The sequence below is a fragment of the Phodopus roborovskii genome, unplaced genomic scaffold (assembly GCF_943737965.1).
Source record: "Phodopus roborovskii unplaced genomic scaffold, PHOROB, whole genome shotgun sequence".
Taxonomy (NCBI): Eukaryota; Metazoa; Chordata; class Mammalia; order Rodentia; family Cricetidae; genus Phodopus; species Phodopus roborovskii.
Window position 1 is genome coordinate 9,000,231 of NW_026126447.1, and position 23,773 is coordinate 9,024,003.

General features: G+C 37.8%; 1 protein-coding gene and 1 non-coding gene across 2 annotated transcripts in view; one reads left to right on the plus strand and one right to left on the minus strand.

The window, feature by feature from the left end:
* Rasef (RAS and EF-hand domain containing) overlaps positions 1–23,773 on the minus strand; it is a 62,162-nt gene that overhangs the window by 24,575 nt on the left and 13,814 nt on the right. Inside the window, exons 2-5 of the mRNA XM_051188055.1 lie at positions 15,911–16,057; positions 14,910–15,000; positions 5,782–5,877; positions 2,074–2,151 (exon numbers count right to left, since the gene is read on the minus strand). Of these exons, the coding sequence (XP_051044012.1) occupies positions 2,074–2,151; positions 5,782–5,877; positions 14,910–15,000; positions 15,911–16,057 (412 nt within the window). The remainder of the gene's footprint in view (positions 1–2,073; positions 2,152–5,781; positions 5,878–14,909; positions 15,001–15,910; positions 16,058–23,773) is intronic.
* LOC127225004 (U6 spliceosomal RNA) lies at positions 21,272–21,374 on the plus strand. Its single transcript, XR_007834751.1, has one exon. It is a non-coding gene; the product is annotated as a U6 spliceosomal RNA (small nuclear RNA).

Consider the following 23,773-nt stretch of genomic DNA (forward strand, 5'->3'; position numbering starts at 1 on the left):
AGAAAATGGAAAGTGGATGATGTGTGCCACCCCAAAGAAGAGAGTTGGGGAAAAGACAATTGGTAATATGGAGATGTATATATAATTTGACAGAGTATCCCCCACCACAAAGCTTTTCCTCCTGTTTCCAGGTGGAGAGGTGACACAGAACCTTTTAAGAGGTAAGACAAAGTAGGTGTTCCTTAGATCAGTTAGGGTGCTGTCCTTGGAAGTTATCTTTGAGATCAGTTGCTGTTTCCTGTTTACCCTTCTGGCTCATACTCCAGCTGTGAACTACAAGGTTCACATCAAAGCTAAGATGGCACTGCCTCATGTTCTTGAACCACTACAACCATGTTCTAAATAAAACCCTTTCTGTATGAGGTTATCCTGCCTCCAGTATTTAATTCCACTAAAAAAAATGCACCAAGGCAGCATTCTAAAACCAAATGCTTAGAAGCTCCTGCTAGAGAACACAGAAGATGCCAAGAGGCCCAGTCAAATAACAGAAGGCGGGATAAGAAGTGAAGCTAGTGGGCAGAGAGGTGGTTCAGTAGTAAAGGATACCTGTTACTCTTCCAGAGGATCTGGGTTCTATTTCTAGAACTTACATGGTGACTTACAACCATCATAACTTCCAAGGGATCCAATACCATCTTTATCCCTTTATAGACAACAGCCACATATATGATGAAGAGACATATATCCAGACAAAACACCCACATACATAAAGTAAAAACAAATAAATGTTTTAAGAGAAGGGGTCAGGGAAAATAAATTTAAATGAGCTGAGGAAGCAGAGGTAGAACTCTAGTTGAGGCTAGCCTGATCTATGTAGAAACAATTTGTACTCACCATGTCAATGAGACAGACTTTCAAGGAAGTGTGTGTCTGTGTCTGTGTCTGTCTGTTTCTCTGTCTCCAATAACATATCAAAGGTATAGTGACAGCTCCTATCTATCATTGTTTGGTAACAAATGCCACATACCAAAATGATGATGTTAAGAATTTAATTTTTTAAATTTTAATAATGTACCATAGTTGAATCCATATTTGGTTCTTTGAATATGAAGATTTGAGGAACAGGGAAAAGTAAGAGTGTGGGAGTTATGTTATATACTGTTTCATTTTTCCCAGAATCAAGAAACACTAAGTCTAATGACCCTCAAGGTTCATTTATTCAAGGAAATACAAGTTATAATGAAGTTTTAAAAATTCAAATTTATATATATATATATATATATATATATATATATATATATATATATATCAAAGCAATACAATAAAAGTGTCATTTCATGACCTCCAAAACTAATATTTTCAAGGGAAAATAAAAACAAAATTTATAGTAGTGGTGGCACAAAAAAGATAGTTGAATATTTGTGTGCTGTCTAGTTTTATAACAACTTGACAGAAGCTAGAGTTATTGGATCCAGATGTAGGCAAACCTATCAGACATTTTCTTAATTGGTGATTGATATGGGAGGGCAGAGACCATTGAGGGTAGGCTTACTCATGGGTTGTTGTCCTCAGATCTATATATATAGTATTTAATTGAGAGAAAACTCTTATAATACAGTTACTCAAATATATTTTAAAGTTTTTCCGTAATTATAATATCTACTTTCTCCTTAAGCTTTTATTCCAGAATCACAGAAACAATAAATACCAGAAACATGTGCTTGTGTTGTCTGCGATGGTTTGCTTTTTGTCAACTTGAATCATTTAGTAAGAGAAAATTTTACTGGAGAAAACATCTCCACAAGATTAGGCCTCGGTAAGTCTTTTGGGCATTTTCTTGATTAATGATTAATGTGGATGGGTCCACTGTGCATGGTGACATCCCTGGGCAGGTGGTCCTGATTATATAAGAAAGAAAGCCATGGACACAAACCAGTAAGCAGTGTTCCTCCTTGGTTTTTCTTTGCTTCCCATCCTGGCTTCCCCTGATGATGGACCATTACTTTAGAACTGCAACATGAAACATACTTTCCTTCCCAACTTGTTGTTATGGTATTTTATCATACTTATAGAAAGTAATTAGGATACTGTCTAACAGGAAATAAATTTCTTCCAGTGTAGGGTGATTCTCACCATTGTTAAGTCATAAATTTGTTTCTTTAATGCTGTCACATCTTGCTTTTGACTTATGTGTCTTGATTGTTCTTCAAGCTGAAAAGGCAAATAAAAGTTAGGTATTTAGAAACTGGAGAAAGACTTTTATTATTAAATGTATTTTCTTCTAAGCACTGCAAAGCCCTTTGAAAACCACTCAGTAATAACACAACTCAATCCTTGTTTTCTTTATTTACTAAAAGAATATGGGCATTCTCTTTCATCCTGTATGCTTGACACTTTGTAATAGTCTTATCTTCTGTTAGAGTATATTGTTGTTTGAGATAGTCTCATATCTTATATTGGCATGAGACTCAATTTTGCTTAGTTGATGAAGCTGGCTTTAAACCTACCTCTCAAGGGCCGGAAATACAGATGATTGCTAAAAACAAAGATGTTCACTACCACAATCATCTAGAATTTTTTTAAATTAAAAAAAAAATGAGAGGGGTGTTAATATCAGATTTTCCTGTTTTCTTCATAGTGGACTTAAGAAATGTTTACAATAATAATTGAAATCACTAATATCTAAGCATATAAGTATGATGTAAAGAGAGAGAGAATGAACTATAAATGAGCATATATGAGGTCTCCTTGCTGGCTGATACATTCTTACCAGAGTTCAAGAATATCTAAAACAAAAATAACTTCCCCATGAATCAGCTGTTGTGGGATACAACTGTGAATCCAGTTGTACAATGAATTTCAGGTCACAGATCAAGATGGCATCTCAAAAACAAATGTCAAGGAAAAAAAAAAAAAAGAAGGACCCAACATACAACATTTTCTTAGCGTGTATAAGACCATACATTCAAACTCTAGGAATGCAAACAAAAACAAAAAGATGTGACTACAAAGAAGTTAATGTTCCAGATCCGTGAGGAGTTGTTTTCTGGTGTCGTCAAAGAGAGGGCGTCTGCACTAGTCAAATGTTTACCAGATTTCATCATGCTCATGCACATTAACCATGAGCATTCTCTATCTTGCCAGAAGCTATTATGTGGCATGACTTCCACATGACTCACTGTGACTGACAGATGTATATTAACTAGGTTTGTTGTCTGGTGAAGACTGTCTCATTTTCCAGGCACTGCCTTCTACTAGATTGCTTCTTTTACATATACCCTTTGAGTTGACTCTCCTATAGGGCAAGAGGAAGATCTGGGGAACCCACTTTACTTAGCATCACATTTTTTTCTTATTGTACATATTGATCCCAGTTCCCTCTCCCTCCCATGCACCCTGACCACCCTCCCATTCCATCCCCTTTCCTCCCACTCCACAGGGAAGGTGACTTAGCACCACTTTCTAAGAAAGACTCTTGATTCTCTATCTTCATGAGATTCAGATGGCTGTAACTTTGTGGATCTATTTCCCAGTACTTAAGTCCATTGATTTGTGAGTCCTTAAATATGCTATATCTACATCTGTCCTGTTCTTTTCCCCTATGCTTGTATAGTATAACTTTAACTTAAAATTAGTTATCATGATATTTCTTTAAGAAATAGAGATGCATTATGACTTTACAGAAGATAATTATGAAGGAAAAAAAAAACCCTAAGACTCACAATCAGTTGTCAAAATAATGGCAGTCACAATTATCTTTAACGTACTTTTTTATGATTTTGAGAGCCCTTAGCATTCTCTCCTATAAATATTTTTACTGTTTTATATAACAAACATAGCAGGTGGACAAGAAGTCTAGAATAGGCAAGAAACACAGACTCTATCAGTTACAAGCTCTATAATTTTGAGCAAGTCACTCTGGAACTTGATCCTCAAAAATGAGTTCATGTTTAGCATATGGTTAGGCAGGATACTTCACTATGTTTTAAAGGATAAGTTAAGGATTGAAAATATTAAGAAAATACTTCTATTTTTATCAGAAAAAATGGTATAATTTCAATAAGGACTCAGGTTTTATCATCCTCATTTATGATCTCCCACTGTTAGGATCTCATCATATGTTACATCAGGTATCAGGTCACATTTTTAGCATCCATCCTTGCAATGTAAAGAGGGGACTCAAGACTCAATGGATAAGCTAATTCATCATTCTGGAATCTATTTCTATGATGGTAGACTACATATGAAATAATCATAGAGAAATATTTTATAGAGGACTTCTAGATGACTCTCAGCCACTGCAGAGATTAAGATGATCATGGGTGACAATGACGAGTTACTGTAACTTAACTTTACCAAACTGTTAGTGATTCTTATGTTACAGGCAGTCTCAGGTGGGGTTCCCCATGTTACTGGGGAAATTGGGCTCCCCTCACAAAGGTCTTAGTCTCATAAAACAAACAAATTTAACAAAACATTCATAAGAAAATGACAATTTTACTATAATTTAAAGGAGAAATCTTAGACAGGTAAGCTTTAATCTTGGCAGCTGCCTAAGGGAAGAACATGTTGAAAAGGGAGGCATGTCCTTTGAGTTAACACTAGCATATTCAGCCGCAATGCAGACAAGTGTCACATGGCAAAAAGGTGGTGGGGGGGGTGAGAAAAAGAGCCAGAAGCCCTGAGACTCCATTGGGGAATGCATACCTAGAACAGAAATAGAAAAAAGGAAAAGTTACACTTTTCTGAGTAATTAAAAAAAAAAAATGCTGGCAGGGGAAAGGAAGCTCCATGGATGTTTCTCAGTTAGCAACTGAACAGAAGGAAGAATTTCCATGAAAGATAACTGTGTTGTCTTATTAGAGGGTTAATTATTATTCCTCCCATATCTTTAGGTTAGATTTAGGTGAATCTACCTTCCAGAGGGGTAACTCCTTAAACCAGGAGACTACCTGGCCCAATTGGATTAACTCTTATGTTTTGGGTGCCTGGAATGGTAGGTTTCTATACAGGTTAAGTAGATTGTATGCTCTTGACCAGAAGGAAATGGCTTTCCCTTAATGGCCCTCCAATACTACTGAATATTTAATTTTCATTTTTGTTTACTTAAACTATTCCCACCACTTGTGGAAACAACCACATAAAATGTGAGCTTAATTCTATGATAGAACAATTTTATGGTGACAGGTGAGAGTTTATTTCTGCATATGGAGATGTCAATTTGATAGCATGATGTCAATAACTCTAAAAGCATCCACACCATGGAAGCTGGCAAGGGTACAAAATTCTGCTGTTTCACTGCTACAATCCAGAATCACTTATAAACAAATCTCAGAGTACAAAGAAACTGTTCATTGGGCCCAAGAAAGAGAATATCAGTACTCAAACACACTTTTGCTCATGTTTCCACATTTTTTTTCTTACTTCTTAATGATCAGGTGATTGCTAGACCTGGAAATTTCTACTTAAAAGCAATTTTCATTTCACTTAACATTTACTAAATTTCTGCTATGCACCTTGAAGTACGCTAAGGACAGGAATACAGGGATACCTGATCTAGCCAGATAAGTTTCAATAAGGAACATACTTTCCTCTGGATACAGGGGATCCACTCAAAGCACTTGGTGAATGAAAACTAATAAAATAGGTTTGATGCACTGTTCAAGTATAAGATATTTTATTTTTACATGTTATAAGTCTCTCAAGGAGTTAAACTGACTTAGCAATGTCATTCTCTCTTCTTCTTCAACATAATTCTAAATTTTTTTTTCATTTTTGATGTCTTAGATACAGTGAGATAATAGAGATAATTTCTAGAATATATAGATGCCATATGCATACCTTTTTTAACCTTTTAATGGTCACCTGTAGATCTCCTACTTCTGTTTCATACTGACGTCGGAGGTCACTAAGGGCTTCCTCTGCTTTGCGTTTTTCCTACAGGAAAAATAAAATACATCATTTAAGTAAATTCTGTCTCTTAAACTGCCTTCAAACTTTCATATATATGAAGCATTTCATGTCAAGCTAAGCTGACAAAAATATTCGTAAACATGAAGGGTGAGACTAGATTGTAGGACACCAGGATGTTATAGGTGTGCAGGAGAGCTGGAATTAAAACCTTAGAAAATGGAAAAACTGAAAAATGTCACAATTCACACATCATTCTGAAGTGATGTCTCTAAGGTTATAATCCTGTGGTAATACCACAGCACACCAGTCAATCAGTTAACCATTGGTGTCAACAGATATAGCAAAACTATGGGACCCTGCCTGTGAACAAATACATCCTATGATGGCTCAGAACTCATGAAGGCACAGGCAGTGACCTGTTAACCTATTACTTTCATTTTACCTAAATTCAAATCACATCATTACAAATGTCTCTGCAGAGTGTACAGCAATTATGATAGGCTGGGAGAGTTGTTAACAGGTATACAGTCTGAGAAATGTTATTAGATGATTTTGTCCTTGAGGCAGCATGGTGAAATACACTTATACCAAGTAAGGTGGGGGGCATTGATGATGAGACCACTGAAATATATGAAGTGGAGACATAATTACACAGCACATGACTATACGCTGCATAGTATAATGCATTTCATTAAGTTTCCCTGTAGAAAACAGTGACAAAAAAGGCACACCAGAGGGCGCATGGACTGCTATAAAGAAATCTCTAGTGAGGTAAAAGGAGAAATCAGCTTAGGGGGAGAAGTCCTGGGTTAATTTATGAAAGAAGGCAATGGTAGAAGACTGGAAACTTTCCAAGCTGCTGGCTACATGCTAGAAAACAGTCTTGAAAAAAAAGTTGAGTAGTAGATAAGGGATCTATAAAAGGCAATAATGATGTGCCCTCTCTCTTTTGGAACAGGACTTTTATATTACAGATCCATCAGCTGCCTTTCTCTGTCCCAAAAAGCAGTCGGTTCCCTTGCTGTCTGTCCCTTACAACAAAGAACTGAGAGGCTAGCACCGGCAGCAACAACAGAAAAGCAAACCAAGTCACTCTCATTTCCCCACCCAGAGTGTCCTTGCAAGACAAAGCTGATTAGCTGTGCTGTGACCTTGAGCCCCTCCCCCTTGAAGCTATAAGATAAATTTATGGTTTGTGGTCAGCAGGCAAGACCAGGTGAGACCAGATCACAACTTGTTAGGAATACAATAATAGATTCGAGAGACTCTAGGGACAACAAAGCAGTTTTTAATAATATGCAATTCTGCAGAAAGAAACACTAACAGAGAAAAGGCAAAAATAAATAGCTGAGGCATTGATTTGGCTAAATACAGTGAGTTTTTTTCCTTCTTCTTTTTTTTTTTTTTTTTTTTTTTAAGTCCCCAGATGATGAGACATTCCTGTCCTTTTCTCACATAGGCCATGACTTGCCCCCTTACCAAATTCACCGTCTTAACTGGTTTAAGGTACAAAGTTTTTTTCTAATGAATAATTTGGATCTTGAGACTGCCCTTGGACTCAGTCACTTAGCAGACTATATGTAACATCACAACTCAATAAGTTTTGATATGAACAGGTGCCATGGACATCTAGAGGTGAGAAGACCATCTCCTCCACTTACCTATAATTTGGTTAACTCTAAGTGTACACAATACTTAAAAGGGACCACAGCTATTTATTTTTTTCAATTCCCACTTTTTTCTTTTTTGCTCTTATAGGTTCTATTTTCAGGTTGTTTTGATTATTTTTGTTGATATTGTTAATTCACTAGCAAGGGTCTTAAACCTTGAAGGGTATTGGAGATTATCTTATTAAAAGCTGTATTTTTGCTAGTCACAAACATCTTCTGCTTTATTAGTGTCACTAAATATTATTAGCCTAGCCTCCCACGTCATTCAGCTGAAGGTATTCATTTAAGGTCAGCCCTGGCATACTTGATAAATCCTTGTTAATTATGACAGTCATTTCAATCTACATTCTTGCCTATTGCTGACCACTAGAATATAGCCAATACAAACCCTGTAGCTATTTGGTTTTTAGAATTAGCTTTTATCTCCCTGGTGATTCTTATAGAGTCAACATAGACATCAAAAAAAAAAAAAAAAATCTAGGTTATTTGGGGCTCAGCAGCTAAGGACATGTATGCTTTTGCAGAGGACCTATGTTTTGTTCCCCTCATCCTCATGGCAGCTCACAACCATTTGTACCTCTAGTTCCAGAGGATTTAATGTCCTCTTCTGTCTTCCATAGGCACCAGGTATGCACACAGTGCACAGAAATGCATTCAAGCAAGTCATTTATACACACAAAGTAAAAAGTAAATCTACTTTTTAACCCCTTTGCACTGGAAGTAGCTTCACTAAACAAAGACAAATCAAATACCAAAGTTAAGGGTAAAGGACTACTGAACAAACATGCAGGTCCCAAAGTAGTCAGGTGATGGCTTGAGTAAAGGTTCACCTGTCCATAATACTACAAAAAGTCAGCTCAGGAGACAATGAGGGCCCCTTTGTTGCTTTGCTTCAGACTTTAAGACAAATGAAAAAAGACATTCAAAAATTGAAAAAATATAATAATAATAACTAGTAAGTATTCAAAAATGTTTAGCATCTTTAGAAACTTGGGAACTATAATTCATTAGACCCCAATCAAAATGGCTAAGATAAACACAACAAACAACTAACAACAAATGCTACAGAAGATACAAGGAAAGGGAGGCCTTCATTCATTGTTGTTGGGATTGCAAACTGGTGTAGTCTCTGTGGAAATCAGTATGGAATAATAACAAAAAGATAAAATAATTCTACCATAACCCATACCATTCCTTGTCATATGTCCAAAGGACTTGACCCCACAGATATTATTCAGCCATGTGTTTTGATGCTCTACTCATAATATGTCAGAAAAGGAACCAACCTAAATGCCCTTCAATTGATGAATGAATAATAAAAATGTGGTTGATATACATGATGGAATACAACTCATGTGTAACAAAAAGTGAAATCATGAAATCTGCTGATATGTGTATGAAAGTATAAAAGATTATATTGGGTGAGGTAACCCAAACACAGAAAGAAAAATGTGCATACTCTCTCTCATCTGAGGTTCTGCGATCCAGATCTTCAGACAGAACTGTCACTCTTACCTATACAATGTACACCAGTCTCTTACAAAAAGAAACATATAGGCAGAGAGGAGATCAGTCTAGTCCATTCTTAGAATTCTAAAGAGAAATGTAAAGTATTTTCATACATAAATTTTCATATATAAATACTCAAATCATCTTGTGTGGTTAAAAACTGCATGGAACTCAAATATCAACAGATGCATGAATACATGCCATGTTTCATATTACACAATGGAAGTCAACATTACTATAAAGTAAATGAGTACTGACACATGGCTAAATCTAATGATAATTATGCTGAACAAAAGCAGCCATGGAATAAATAGCACATACTGCAATATTTCATTCATATACAGTTTGTAAAACATTAAACAAATCTATGACAAAAAAAAAGAGTGGTTATCTGCCAAAGATATTAAATGAACAACATAACAAAGGGACATGAGAAAAAAGCCCAGTGTCACAGTTGTAAAGACAGTTTTAATATATAGACATATAGATAATAATCAACTTTATATGGAAAAACAAAAGACCCAGGATAGCCAAAACAACCCTAGACAATAAAAGAAATTCAGGAGGCATAACCATTCCTGACTTTAAGCTCTACTACAGAGCTATAGTTCTGAAAACAGCCTGGTATTGGCATAAAAATAGACAGGTAGACCAATAGAATCAAATTGAAAATCCTGATATTAACCCACATACCTATGAACACCTGATTTTTGACAAAACAGCTAAAATTATACAATGGGGCGAAGACAGCATCTTCAACAGATGGTGCTGACAGAATTGGATGTGGGTGTGTAGAAGACTGCAGATAGACCCATGTCTGTTGCCATGCACAAAACTCAAGTCCAAATGGAAAAGACCTCAACATCAATCCAGCCACACTGAACCTCTTAGAAGAGAAAGTAGGAGGTACCCTTGAACAAAATGGTATAGGAGAGGACTTTCTGAACATAACTCCAGGGGCACAGACACTGAGAGAAACAATTAATAAATGGGACCTCTTCAAACTTAGAAGCTTCTGTAAGGCAAAGGACACAGTGGACAAGACCAAACGGCAGCCCACAGACTGGGAAAAGATTTTCACCAATCCTATATCTGACAAAGGGCTGATCTCCAAAATATACAAAGAACACAAGAAACTAGTCAACAAAACACCAAATAACCCTGTTAAAAAATGGGGTACAGAACTGAAGAAAGAATTCTCAATAGAGGAAATCAAAAAGGCTGAAAGTACTTAAGAAAGTGCTCCACATCCTTAGCTATCAAGGAAATGCAAATCAAAACAACTTTGAGATACCATCTTACTCCTACCAGAATGGCTAAAATTAAAAACATCAATGATGACTCATGTTGGAGAGGATGTGGAGAAAGGGGAATACTCCTCCACTGCTGGTGGGAGTGCAAACTCATACAGCCATTTTGGAGATCAGTATGGTGGTTTCTCAGGAAAATGGGAATTAGTTTACCACAGGACCCAGCAATCCCCCTCTTAGGCATATACACAAAGGATTCACATCCATGCAACAATGACATCTGTTCAACTATGTTCATAGCATTATTCTTTGTAATAGCAAGAACCTGGAAGCAACCTAGATGCCCCTCAATTGAAGAATGGATAAAGAAGATGTGGCACATCTACCCAATGGAATACTACTCTGCAGAAAAAAATAATGGAATCTTGAAATTCACAGGCAAGTGGATGGCACTTGAAGAAACCATCCTGAAAGAGGTAACCCAGTCACAAAAAGAGGAACATTGTATGTACTCACTCATATATGGATTTTAGACATAGAGCAAAGGATCACCAGCCTATAATTCACACCACCAGGCGAAGTAGGATACAAGATGTATTCTAAGAGATTCATATAAAGTCCCTCACAGAACTAGTAAGGGACAAGTCCCCCAGAGCACAGGGGAAGTGGGGGCGGCAGAGAATGGCGAGAGAAGTAGGAGAAAACGAGGGGGGAGGAGAGGAAAGCACATGGGACTAGGAAGATTGAGTCAGGGTAGGAATAGAAGACAAAAGAGAGAGAGAGAGAGAGAGAGAGAGAGAGAGAACATAAAAGAGGGATCCATTATTGGTTTGAAGAGAAAACTGAACCTAAAGAAAGGTCTAGAGACCTACAAGACTGCCGCCAACTAACAATTTAAGCAACCATGGAAAGGCTACCAAAAATGCCTTTCCCAGATAGTGAGATCAACAACTGAGTTATCCATGTAGCCCTCATCTAATACCTGTTGGAAACAGAAGCAAACACCCATATCTAAACACTGAGTTGAACTAGAATCCAGATGAAGACAGAGAGGATAAGACCTGGTTGCAGAAACACATAGAGACAGCTGACCTGAACAAGGAGGAGGGAATGGGCCCCAAGACTGATAGCTGGGAATCCAGCATGGGACTGACTCAGGCCCCCCTGAATATGGGTCTCAGCCAGAAGGACTGAGCACTCTAAGGGACCTCAGACAGTGGAGCCAGGATGTATCCCTGGTGCACAAAATGACTTTGTGAACACATTCCCCCATGGAGGGATAACTGCCTTAATCTAGAGACAGAAGAGAAGCCCTAGTCTCTACTCCACATGACCTGTCAGATCTACATGACCCCAACTGGATGGCATTCCCCTACATATGGAATTGGGGTGGGGGGATAGGAGGGGAGGGTGGTTAGAGTGCCTGTGAGAGGGCAGAGAGGGTAAAAGGGAGTGAAGGAGGGAGGAAGCAAGGGAGGGAAGGAAGGAGGGAGGAAGGAAAGGAGGGAGGGAGGGAGGGAGGGAGGGAGGGAGGGAGGGAGGGAGGGAGGGATAGGGAACTGGGATCGACTTGTAAAATAATAAATTAAATTTTAAAAAAATGCTTTGACTCCAAAATTTAAGTTCAAGGACAAGTTACTGGGGAAAAGGATTTCTATTTTTGTTTCCACAGAAAATGAAAAGATATGGATTCCTTCCAGACTAATTTGGTTTGATCAAGCCAGACCACCTGGAACAGAGTACCAGGTGATCCTACATTCAAACCAGCTGGACAAAGCAGCCTTACAGATTACAGCCATGATTTCTGCATCTTCTTCGAATCCCCCATGACAGCTCCCCTTACCAGCAGGAAGTAGTTTGGAAAGAAGGATGCCCAAATTCCCAAAATTGTCTATAAATGTTTGTTTTCATTTAAATGGACTTGGTTATATAAAATAAATTTAAAAAAAGAAAGAAACTAATACCTAGCCAACAGCATTATATCTAAAATAAATAGATATATAAATATATGTGTGTGTACTTAATTCTATGTATATATATATGTGTGTGTATACATATATGTATTTTAACTATATTCTTAAAACTTATAAAAGTACAGTTTACTAAATACAAATTGTAAGTCACTAAAGTTGTTACAGAGGGGAAAAAAACTATATCAATGCAATGTGCATTCCATGTACAAAAAATCTCATGGGTGGAACTCACTTGGCTAGAGAACTAGGTGAGAAAATAATGCAAGGTGGAGACTCAACATTGCAAAATTGAGATTGAGGAAGTAGAAAATAAATCTAGTAAAAAAATCACCATGGCAAAAAAAAAAAAAAAAAAAATCGGACTGAACATGACAGCAGACAACAAAGAAAACAGTTGAACTAAAATCAGACTCAAAAGCCATGAAATGATGCCACTGAGGAAATAGTATACAAGATGAAGGCCCAGGAAGCTAAAGGATGGCATGCTGACTAAAGGAAGCTAGAGAATTTCTCATGTGTGATTCCAAAGAAAGCAGATTAAACGTATGAGTTGGCATTGGGAAGGGCTAGCAGACAGGGTTCCTCCCAGAGTGCAAACGTTCAGCTGCCAGTAATGTCCTTGACTGGCATACTGAGGTCTCAGGGTATATATGCATAGAAACCAACTGGCCACAATACAGAAAAGCTGTAGGTTTCTTTTTTACTTCTAGACTAAAGCCAGGAAAGTAAGAAATTATTATCATTAGCAAAGCATAAATAAGAGGTGGGGGTCATGTTAATATCTCCATTACCCATAACTGATCTGGGCAGCACTGGAAGCAATGAGAATTGGTCATTGTACATGAGAATTGTTTGATAAATGGATAGAAAAGCAGATTAAACAGTGGTAGAAAGTTTTAAAGGAGACTAAAAATGAATTTACTATTTCTAAGCACAAAAGGATTGTGCTGTAAAAAGGGAAAAACCATTTGCACCAATGCTAAGCTATGTGACCTAAAACAGCTACCAGTTAAATATAACATCCATAGGGTTTGTACACTGGTAATTAGGAGACAGGACAAACAATGCTGCTACTGTAGAAGATTCCATACCTATTATTTCATCTTTTAAATTTTTAAATGGAGTTTTGCTATAGCAAAGGGATAATACCCCAATAAGCCAGCAATACTGTAAATAAGAACCCCTGGGCCAAGAATGGATTACCTGTTTTCAGTTGCTGACCAGTGGAGTTCTATAGGCCCCACACACACCCCATGCTATTTCCAGTACTTTTCTGTTGCTACAGACTCCACACACATTACATGCTATTACCAATGCTGTTGGTTACTCTCCAGAACATGGTGGTAGGAATTTGCTGCTAAAGACACTGCATATTTGAACTCAAAACACAGAGATATCAAACAAGTACTGACCTGGAAGCTTCAGTTTTATCAGCTAGCTTTCATTGTATGGAAAGTGCTATGAACTCTGTCAGCATCAAATAGTAATCATCTGTCTCACCCACATGTGAACACGTTGAGCTACAATAACCATTGGCCTACCAGGAGTTTGGACGGCACAAACTGGACAAACACAGGATGAAAAGAAAATGAGAAGAACATGCAGTTGGGTGGGTAGAGAAAGGTGGGAAGAGCTGAGGAATGGTGAATATAAGCAAAAAAAAACATTGCATGAAATTCTCAAAGAATTAATAAGATTATTTTTAAAGAAATAGGACAACAAAGATTCCTAAAGGGATTGATGTGTGTGGTAAAGACAAGTAAGATAAATTATCTGGAAGGAAACAAACAAGGCACAGAAAAAGAAAGTAACTGCCATGTTAGTGCCTATCACTGGCAACACTTCTCAGTACATCGCCATGATTAATCCTACTTGAGGCTGGTAGGTGGCAGAGCACAGACTCACAGGAGAGAATACTTCACTAGTGCCACCTGGACTTGGTAAGGAACAAGTCAGAACATAGATTTATGTCTGTTCAATGCCAGTACTGGGCTCTGCATTTTTATTGTCTCTCAGCACCAAAATACCATTTTATGTCCTAATATTACCTACTGAAAAAAATGTGCATATTGTCTGGTTTCAGCTGCACAAATATATTTTATACTTAAAAACATGCCTCCTTTGAGAAAATCACTAAAGAGAACATGTAACTTTCAATTTAAGAGTATGAATGAAAAAAAGATTCCATCATAAAGCACTCCAGGAAGGAGATAGGATTTTAAATTAACTGCAATCAAGATTTAAAGTTGGTTAGTGAGATCAATATACAGGTAAATGTTCAGCCATCTTCTCACCAAATCTGACTATAGTCCTCCACTGCATGTCATGCATTTCACAAAGACCTCTACTGGCCCAAGCAAACTGACACCTTTCCTACTCACATGAGGCTTATGCTATACTTACCAGTACTAAAGAGATACATCCTCAACTTACTTGATTACAATCTCTGTTTCTCTTTAAATCATGAATACAAAACACTTCTGGTTATAAAAATCCTTTCTCTGTCAAAATCTAGAAGGTTGATATTTTTATTTAGGGTACTAGGTAGTGAAGCCTAATGTCCCCAAGCTTTGGTACTAAGAGAGTGACACAATAAAAGGTGCTCCCTGAATATCTGTGAAGTAAATGAATGAATGGCCAATCCACAAACTCACATCTTTCCGGGTCTCATTCTCCACTGCATGAATTCTCTGATCCATTTCCTCTTCCAACTCACTCAGCTGAATGGCTGCCTTGTCTTGGGCTCTGAAATTAAAAAAAAAAAAATCATTGTATACTTGTACTGAAGAAAGTGTGAAGAGAAACTCAAAACTCATCAACTTCAGGCTTCCCATTATATAAGTGAAGATATACTCTACACAATATTTCCAAATTCCAAATCCTTCTATGTGATAAACTAAGGTTGCCAGCATGACTATTTGGATGTAAAACAGGATTATATACAACTGAAATAGATTAAATATTAGCCTGAGATAAACAATAGCTAAAGACAGCAAATTTCCAGAACAATGTCAGCAAATGTGAACACCTTGTTGCCACAACTGAGTGACAAACCTAAACAAAGGAAAGAACTTCATGGTAATAGACAGATATAATATTTAAATTCTGTTATGTAAACTTCACAATTGTATATGCTGAAGTTAATGCCAAGAAAGACCTATTTCAGCAACTGCTTCTAATTAGTCTCCAGAGACAAAATATCTGTTAGAAAAAGTCTTATATTATACCCAAAGGTATAATATACTCATGACCTCAAAGGATGCATCTCCATCCTTCTTTTGAAGACACAGGACTGAGACTTAGAAAGTATAGGAAATCTGCTGGCAAAGTCTTTGCCTGACTTGGCTTCAGAGTCTACCTTCATCTCTAGAATAGTTTCCTGTGTTGGTCAAGTGACTGGAGAGAAGAAACATTCTGAATTTTTCAGGGTGGAATTGTCAGATTGGAGGAGTTGACAACATAGGTTGACCAACAGATTGCTGTTTGACCCTGCAATTACTACCTGACACGACTCACATTGTGTGTTCTGTATTCCAAACGTTCAGGAAGTCCACTTTAATCATAACACGGCTGTGTATTCAGTCCCTTTGCACCCCCTGGTCACAGAACAAGTAGAAGGATGCTATGTGTCCTCAGAAAGGAAGCAGACTCATACCTCTTCACTGCAATGGCCAAGTTTTCCATTTCTGTGCTCTGGAGTTTGATCTCACGGAGGAAGTTTCTTATCACATGTTCATATGGCTGGATTAGTCTTGGCTCCACAAGATTGATGTTCTGGTACAGGGTACTAACTTGTTCTTTTCTGCCAAAAATATTAAAATTAAATGACATCAGTTTAAAAGTAAAACAGAAAATTTATAGGGATGAGAAAGATAACTAAATAAGAAACAAGAAGGATTTGAAAATCCATATATCGGTCTGTAATAAAGATAAAGAGAAGGCAGAGAGTCTGTATGTTCTCCATGGCAGAAGACGGCAACTGGAAAAGCCAGTACCAGCCCAGGAAATGAATTTAGAATGAAGGATTATTCATTGTACTTGCTAAAAATTGAAATAGTAAACAACTTTAGAGAATAGTAAGCTAATTACAATATTTTGTGTTTTCCAGTCCCTAACAAGATGTGTGTTAATCCTTGAACTCAGAAGAATGCATATAGTTATTATTTTGTGGTCAGTCAAAAATTACTTGAGGCAAATTCACAATCCTTTCACAGTCATCCATAACACCTAGATATGGACAACAGTATGATGACCACGGATCATTCAAACACCCTAAACACAGATCTCACACCATCTTCTCCATCCTAGAGTCTCTCAAGGGCAATACATTTTCATGTTTGTTTTAGATGTAGTCATTTATGATTTTATACATATGAGTGAGTGATTTGCTCTCTTGTATGTCTGTGCACCCCATGCATGCCTGGTACCCACAAAGGTCAGAAGAACTTTGGAAGTTAATGCAGGGAACCATGAGTTCAATCAAGTCCATTCTAGCTAAATTGTAAATTATTATTATTATTATTTTAGTTAAAAATGAACAAAAGAAGGACACGGACTAAAGTTTGATGGGGACAGGGGAGAAAGGGTTGGTCAGGTTACAGGCTCTCTCCCTAGACAAAGCTGGGAAAGAGATGTTCAGCATCCTTACAGTTCTCCCAGAGTTCAAGCTCTCCCTCTGGCGGCTGTAGACCATCTGTTCCTAGACCCAAGACAAGCTTGAATTATTGCTTTACTTTATCAGTGTCTTATGACTTTTACATCTAGGTTGGGTTACACGGTATGGAACTTATCCACCTCTCCACCTGCCCTTGAAATCATATGAGAGTAAGAAATCACCTTTTGTTCTTCAAACCTGAAGGTCTATCTTTGCTTCCAACATCCCATTGTGCTGGATTTTTCCTCGTCCTTCAGGCCTGAAGAGAAATGAATGCTCTGTCCCTTCAGGAACCCATCACTGTCCTTGATAGCTGCCTCTCATGATGAAGTTTTTATCTGCACCTGAATGCTTGTCCTTACACTACAGACTGTGATGCTATAATTCTTCTAACAAAGTTTATCTACAGGGTAATTAATCTAAGTTTCTTTTTACAAAGTCACCGTTATCTACACCAGGAAGGAATGCAGCAAGGTAGAAAGGTAAGCAGAAAGTATCAGAATAAATCTTTTTTGCTTTGAAAAGAGCAAAGTACTCTACTACTGTCTCACACAGCCACATATTGTGATAAAAGCAGAAAGCCTGGCTCTCCACTGATGCCAGAAAGGAAACCAAACTGTCTGGTCTCTGATGAATGATGTCAAAGGATGCAACCCATCAATCAAGAGAAGATGTGGCTATAATACAGAAGTGCCTCCTTCTCTTTATGCCTACTTACTAGACCCAAATTCACTGTCACACATCTTGAGCAAATCGGCTATTGGATGTTCACAATAACAACAGAAAGTATTTCTATTAATGCATTTTGCAAATCAGGCAGAACTAAGGGTGTGTTGTGAGATAAATTAATGTTCCCAATGCCCCAAGTTCAGGAACTCAAACTCTAGCTATCTGTACTTAAGAATCTTTAAAGAAGGAATTAAGTTAAAATTATATCATTATGGTGAGTTCTAGTCCAATCTTACTAGTGATCTTATAGAAAGAGGATATTTAGACACAGACATATACAAAGAGAAGAACATGTGAAGACAGCAGCTACAAGCCCAGAATAAAGACCCAGGACAAACTAACCCTACTGGTTCCCTGGTGTCATTTTTTTTTTTTAAATGTGCAATCATGATAATTTTCTGCTTCTTTCACTAACTGTGGTGCTTGGCACTACAAATGCCTGGACATCCCATAGGACCCAAGGACATAAAGATTAAATGTCAGAATTGAAATACTGTTTTGTGCTAGCAACCTCATAATTAATCGCTAACATCCTATCACTTCTCAATTCTGCTAAATACCTGAACAATGCCAAAAGAAATGGGATTCAAAATTAATCAACAGAACCTTGAAACACTATATTACATGAGTTATAAAAAAAGTTCATGTTGTTTTAAACTCCATGGGACCTTTTCTTCTAACTAAATTATTGAATCTACTCAGAGGCTAATCATGATTCTTAAAAATTGTTCAAGTTAAGCATTATTGATAACATGGCAGTAAGTCACTTTATAAGATAATTTATGATACTCCTACCTGTCTTCACTCCTCCCATTAGAGCTCAGAACAAATTATAGTTGCAAGAATGATCTGCTTTATTAGACAATAGTAAATCAACAACAAAATTCTCTTCTATGTGATTGTCATAAGCAATGTCAATGTACAACACAACCACTCATGTCTTTATGACTTAGACTAATAGGGTACAAAATCTAAAAATACACTATATGATGGGAATATGTCAGGAAAATCATTCCCTAGAGTCCTTTTTTTACCAGCTAACTGCACAACAGCGAAACATTCAGTTGCAGAAGTCTCAACAGGTCCTTTGCTTTCTGTAAATGTCTAAAGTGGGAACAAATTATATTGACATGAATTCTCTTATGCTATTTTCTGATCATGCTTCATACAAAGTTCTAGAAGTAATTTATATTAAGATATATACATAAATTAATTATTAAAATATATCACTACTGGTAGAAAATGTGTATGCTGCATAATCAACTATTATATCAGAATGGCCTTGAATCCTCATTTATCCTATTTCTTATGTCACAGACTTTTCTAAGGTGCACAAAGTCATGGGTTCCATCCTCAGCCACATAAACTGAATGTGGTAGCACACACCTATAATCCCAGCATTCAAAAGGTGATAATAGGAGGATCAGAATAGTCACTGCATCCTGAGCTATATTATTAGTTGGGAGCCAAACTGGATTACATATGTTACAGTGTCAAAAATAAAGAAAAAAGTTTCCAGCTCAGTTTGTCTGGCTCCAGAGTGTTGTTTTCCAGGCAGGAACCAGGTCTTTACATCACATCAAGAAAAAAAAAAAAAAAAAACCTGATCCAACTAGGTAAGAGTAGGAGGCCAATGCTCCAGGGAGAGAGTGTGGGAACAGGAGAAGTATCACTCCTTCAGCATCAAATAAGGAGTGGAGAAGTTAGCAGGAATCAGAGCTTGCAGGATCAGAACGCATTCCAAAGACAGGGATGGAAGATAGTTCTAAGAATACCAGAAGCCACAGAAAGAACCAGTGGGGGAGATGGCATGATCAGAATAATCTTTTAACTACTCCCATTTTAGGGCTTCTATTGCTTCGACAAAACTCTGTGTCCACAAAGGAAGGCAGGGAGGAAAAGGTTTATTCGGTTTATACTTCCACATTGCTGTTCATCACTGAAGGAAGTCAGGACAGGAACTCACACAGGGCAGGATCTCAGAGGCAGCAGTTAATGCAGAGGCCATGGAGGGGAGCTGCTTCCCCTGGCTTGTTCAGCTGCTGCCTTATGGAACCCAGAATGACCAGCACAGGGATGGCACCACCCACCATGGGCTGGGTCCTGCCATTGATCACTAATTGAGAAAATGCCTTACAACTGAATCTTATGGAGGCATTTCCTCAACTGAGGCTCCTTCCTCTCTGATGACTCTAGCTTGTTTCAAATGGACACAAAACCAGCCAGCATTACCAATCTTCACGCAGTTCTAGTTGAAGACAAAATAAATATAAACCTAAAGAGCATTAACTACTTGAGGCAACAAGATGGGTCATTCCAGGGAGCTGGGCTTCCATGTCTCTGTTTTGTTTTGGGGTTTTTTTCTTTTTTGTTTTTGTTTTGTTTTGTTTTGTTTTTGCTAAATGATCAAAGGAAGATCTCTTCCAAATATTAAATCAAATTATCATCCAGGGCCCCACACTCAAATATATCTCTGGCAATTAAAACTCCAGATGTGTTTCAACATATTCTAAATACCTAAGTACTTACGTGGGTCTCATCCTCCCAAAAATTTAAACATGCAAAGTTACTGGAAGATAAGAAAATTAACTAGATTTAATCACATAGGAAGAACTCAGTTTGTAAATGGCTTCCTATTCAAAACCAGTGACATTTAGAACTGGGAGTTTGCCAATGAAAACAGTAAAATAGAAAGAACGGAAGGCAATGTGCTACAGGGTCAGAGGAGGCACTGGTGTCTTCTGACGTCATGGATGAAGAGACTGCATTATGTATAACAGAGCTCAGCCAGACTTCAATGCACCCTGCACCACCACAGCTTTATGTGCAAGAGCCAACATCTAGCCTCCCTTACTTCAGCTCCCTCAGCCACACAGTGTGACAGTGAGTTTAACAGTGGAAGTGACCCCTCTGTGTGTTGTACAGTCAAACCTTTACTGAGGTTCACTGTGCACTGTGAGGTTCTGTTTCCTGCTTCTAAAACAATGAGATGCAGACAAAAACGAAGGAGACAGACAACTTCTGTCTTTGGTGTCCAAAAAAGCTGAGACATTATAGGCAGCAAGCACAGAGGGCAACAAGAAGTTGTCCTGACCCTGAACACCTGAGTATTCAGTACTCTGCCTTCAGCAATTCAGTAAGCTCTCATGCTGTTCAAATTTACAAGTTAGATTTTAATTAAATTGTAATGCATTTATATTCTGCAATAAACCCTTCTGACACCAATAGACTCACTAAAACAAACAAAAGGTTTAATCTCTGTACTGGCTGGTTTTGTGTACTAACTTGGCATAAGCTTGAGTCATCAGAAGAATCCTCAGCTGAAGAAATGCTTCCATGACATCCAGCTGTAAGGGATTTTCTCATTTACTGATCAATGGAGGAGGGCCCAGCCTATGGTAGGTGGTGCCATCTCTGGGCTGCCGATCCTGGGTTCTAAGAATGTGGGTTGAACAAACCATGGGCAGCAAGTCAGTACCTACCTCCTAGATCCTGCCCTGTGTGAGTTCCTGCCCTGACTTTCTTCAGTGATTTGTACAGCAATGCTGAAGTATAAGCCCAAGTAATCCTTTCCTCCCCAACCTGCTTTTGAGTGGTAGTGTTTCAGTGCAGCAATAAACCCCTAACTAGTGTTGGCTTTGACAGCAAATATACAAAAGTTGGAAAGATACAGAGAAGATTAGCATGGCCCCTGTGCAAGGATGACATGCAAATTTGTAAAGTATTCGATATTTTTGTGGAAACTCGGGAAAATTAAAACTACAACAGTGGAGACTCCAGGGAATGGAACTAAGCCTATGGTATGTGGGAAACAGCTGTGAAGCTTGAACTATCAGAGAGGCTCCTGGCAGTAGGACCACAATACAAATCTGGTACATGAGTTAGCCTGTTGGAGCCCTATGGAGGGATGCCATGCTCAGCCTTAAATACATGGGAAAGGGGCCTGGTCCTGCCCCAACCCTTTGTGTTAGACTATGATGACATAATGGGAGCCCTTACCTGTGAGGAGGAGTGAACTGGGGGTGAGCTATGTGGAAGGTGAGGGGGCAGAAGGTGGGGGCAAGAGAAGAGGTGGCAGGGAGAACCGTGGTTGGAATGTAAAATAAAAGAATAAAGAAAAATGACCAAAAAGTCATAATTTCCCTATACTCTGTCAAAGCTAAATTTTGATCTGAAAAAAAATTATCTGCTTTGCAGAAATGTCTTTTTGTTTATTCACTTCATTTTTGCCTTGACTGAAACAGTAGAAATTTGGAGTTGTATATAAACATCATAAAATTGTCTATTAAAAAGACATCAAGTGATTAAAATCTATGGATTACATAAAAATACCTAACACATCTCTTAATAAAGGAAAAAAGAATCAAACTTCCCTCTTTCAAAAAAAAAAAAAAAAAGGGTAAAGACCTAACTGCTCATAAGCTTTACTCTCATGACAAAGAAGAGAATAGAACAATAGAACAATTATAGAACAATTAGGTAAGTCATAGAAGTAATGCCGGTAGTGTCAAGAAGAGTCATCGAAGGCACCTAGAAAAAATACAGACTTAACTGATAACAGTCATTTGAATGTCACTTCATCAAATGGAACATATCACACCCAGCAGCATCAATAGAAGGCAAAGTAGACGTGTGCTATATGGAGACTACTTTCTCCATATTTTCACTATGTATAAAGACTCCTAGGGGGAAAAAAGTATATTTGAAAACGAGACTTCAGGTAACATTTATCCTCCACAAAAGTGCACTGTGGTGGTATCATTAACGACATGGAAAACAGAGATGTAAACCTGGAGAAGCAGTATCATCTAAGTCTTAGAGGTCCTTTGATAAACTCTGCAGAGTGTGACTATTCCACACAATCAAGGGACTGCCACTCTTAGTTTCATGCATTGCTGATTTCTGATTTCAGATATTCTTGTACAAATTCAAAGGTGAAAACTACTAATGTGTTCTCCAGAAGGAGAAGAAACTTCTGTCACAGAAGTAAATGAGTTAGTTTTCTAGAGACACAAGGAGATGTTTTTAAAGCTCATGTGTGATAATTCCAATAATGATTTGATATTTTCCATCCAACGAATAGAATCAAAGTATTCAGAAGTTCCTTAGGACAAGGGGAAACATTCAACCTTATTTAAAATGCTGCTATAGTGATGGCAAGATGGCTCATAGATGAAGGAGAGAACTGACTCATACAACTGTCCTCTGACCTACCCACACACACACAAACACACAAACACACACACACACACATAATAATAGTAATAGTAATAATAATAATAATAATAAATACAATTTTTTAGCAAATTAAGAAATGAATGAGAAAACACATAGTCTTTATCTGGATCCTCATTTTTTTCAAATAGATGCAAAAATCAGATGCCAGAAGAAGGCTGAAAAACTGATACTCACATAGATAAAGTGGAAATGTTTAACATTCTATAACAAAAGAGGAGGTCATAGCTCAGGACAAACTGTTATGGAATTTATGAGTAACCTGAAAAGAGGAACATGATGAGTTCCAGACACAAAGTAATGAAAAGAAGATGGAAATGTTATCTCTAATTTGATCAGCACACAGGTGCAGACATGTGTTAAAATTACCACACCTAAGAATGTTAATCAATTCTAATATTTTTTTAATAAATTTTTATTTTTTTCTTATTTTACATATTGATTCCAGTTCCCTCTCCCTCCCATTCTCCCATAACCCCTCTGACCCGACCCATTCCCCATACACTCCCCAGTGAAGGTGAGGCCTTCAAGGAGTGATCATCAAAATCTGTCAAATCATTTGGGGTAGGGCCTAGGCCCTCCATCCTGTCTTTAGGCTAAGGGAGTATCCCTCCATGGTGAATGTGCTTCCAAAGTCCTTTCCTGCACCAGGGATGCACTGTCAGAGGTCCCATAGACTGCCCAGGCCTTCTGAGACCCAGATTCAGGAGGTCTGGATCAGTCCTATGGTAGTTTTACAGCTACCAGTCTGGGGTCCATGAGCTCCCCCTTGTTCAGGTCACTGTCTCTGTGAATTTCTGCAGTCTGGTCTTTACCCCTTTGCTCATCACTTCTCCCTCTCTTCAACTGTATTCCAGAAGTTCAGCTCAGTGTTTAGCTGTGGGTGTCTGCTTGTGTTTC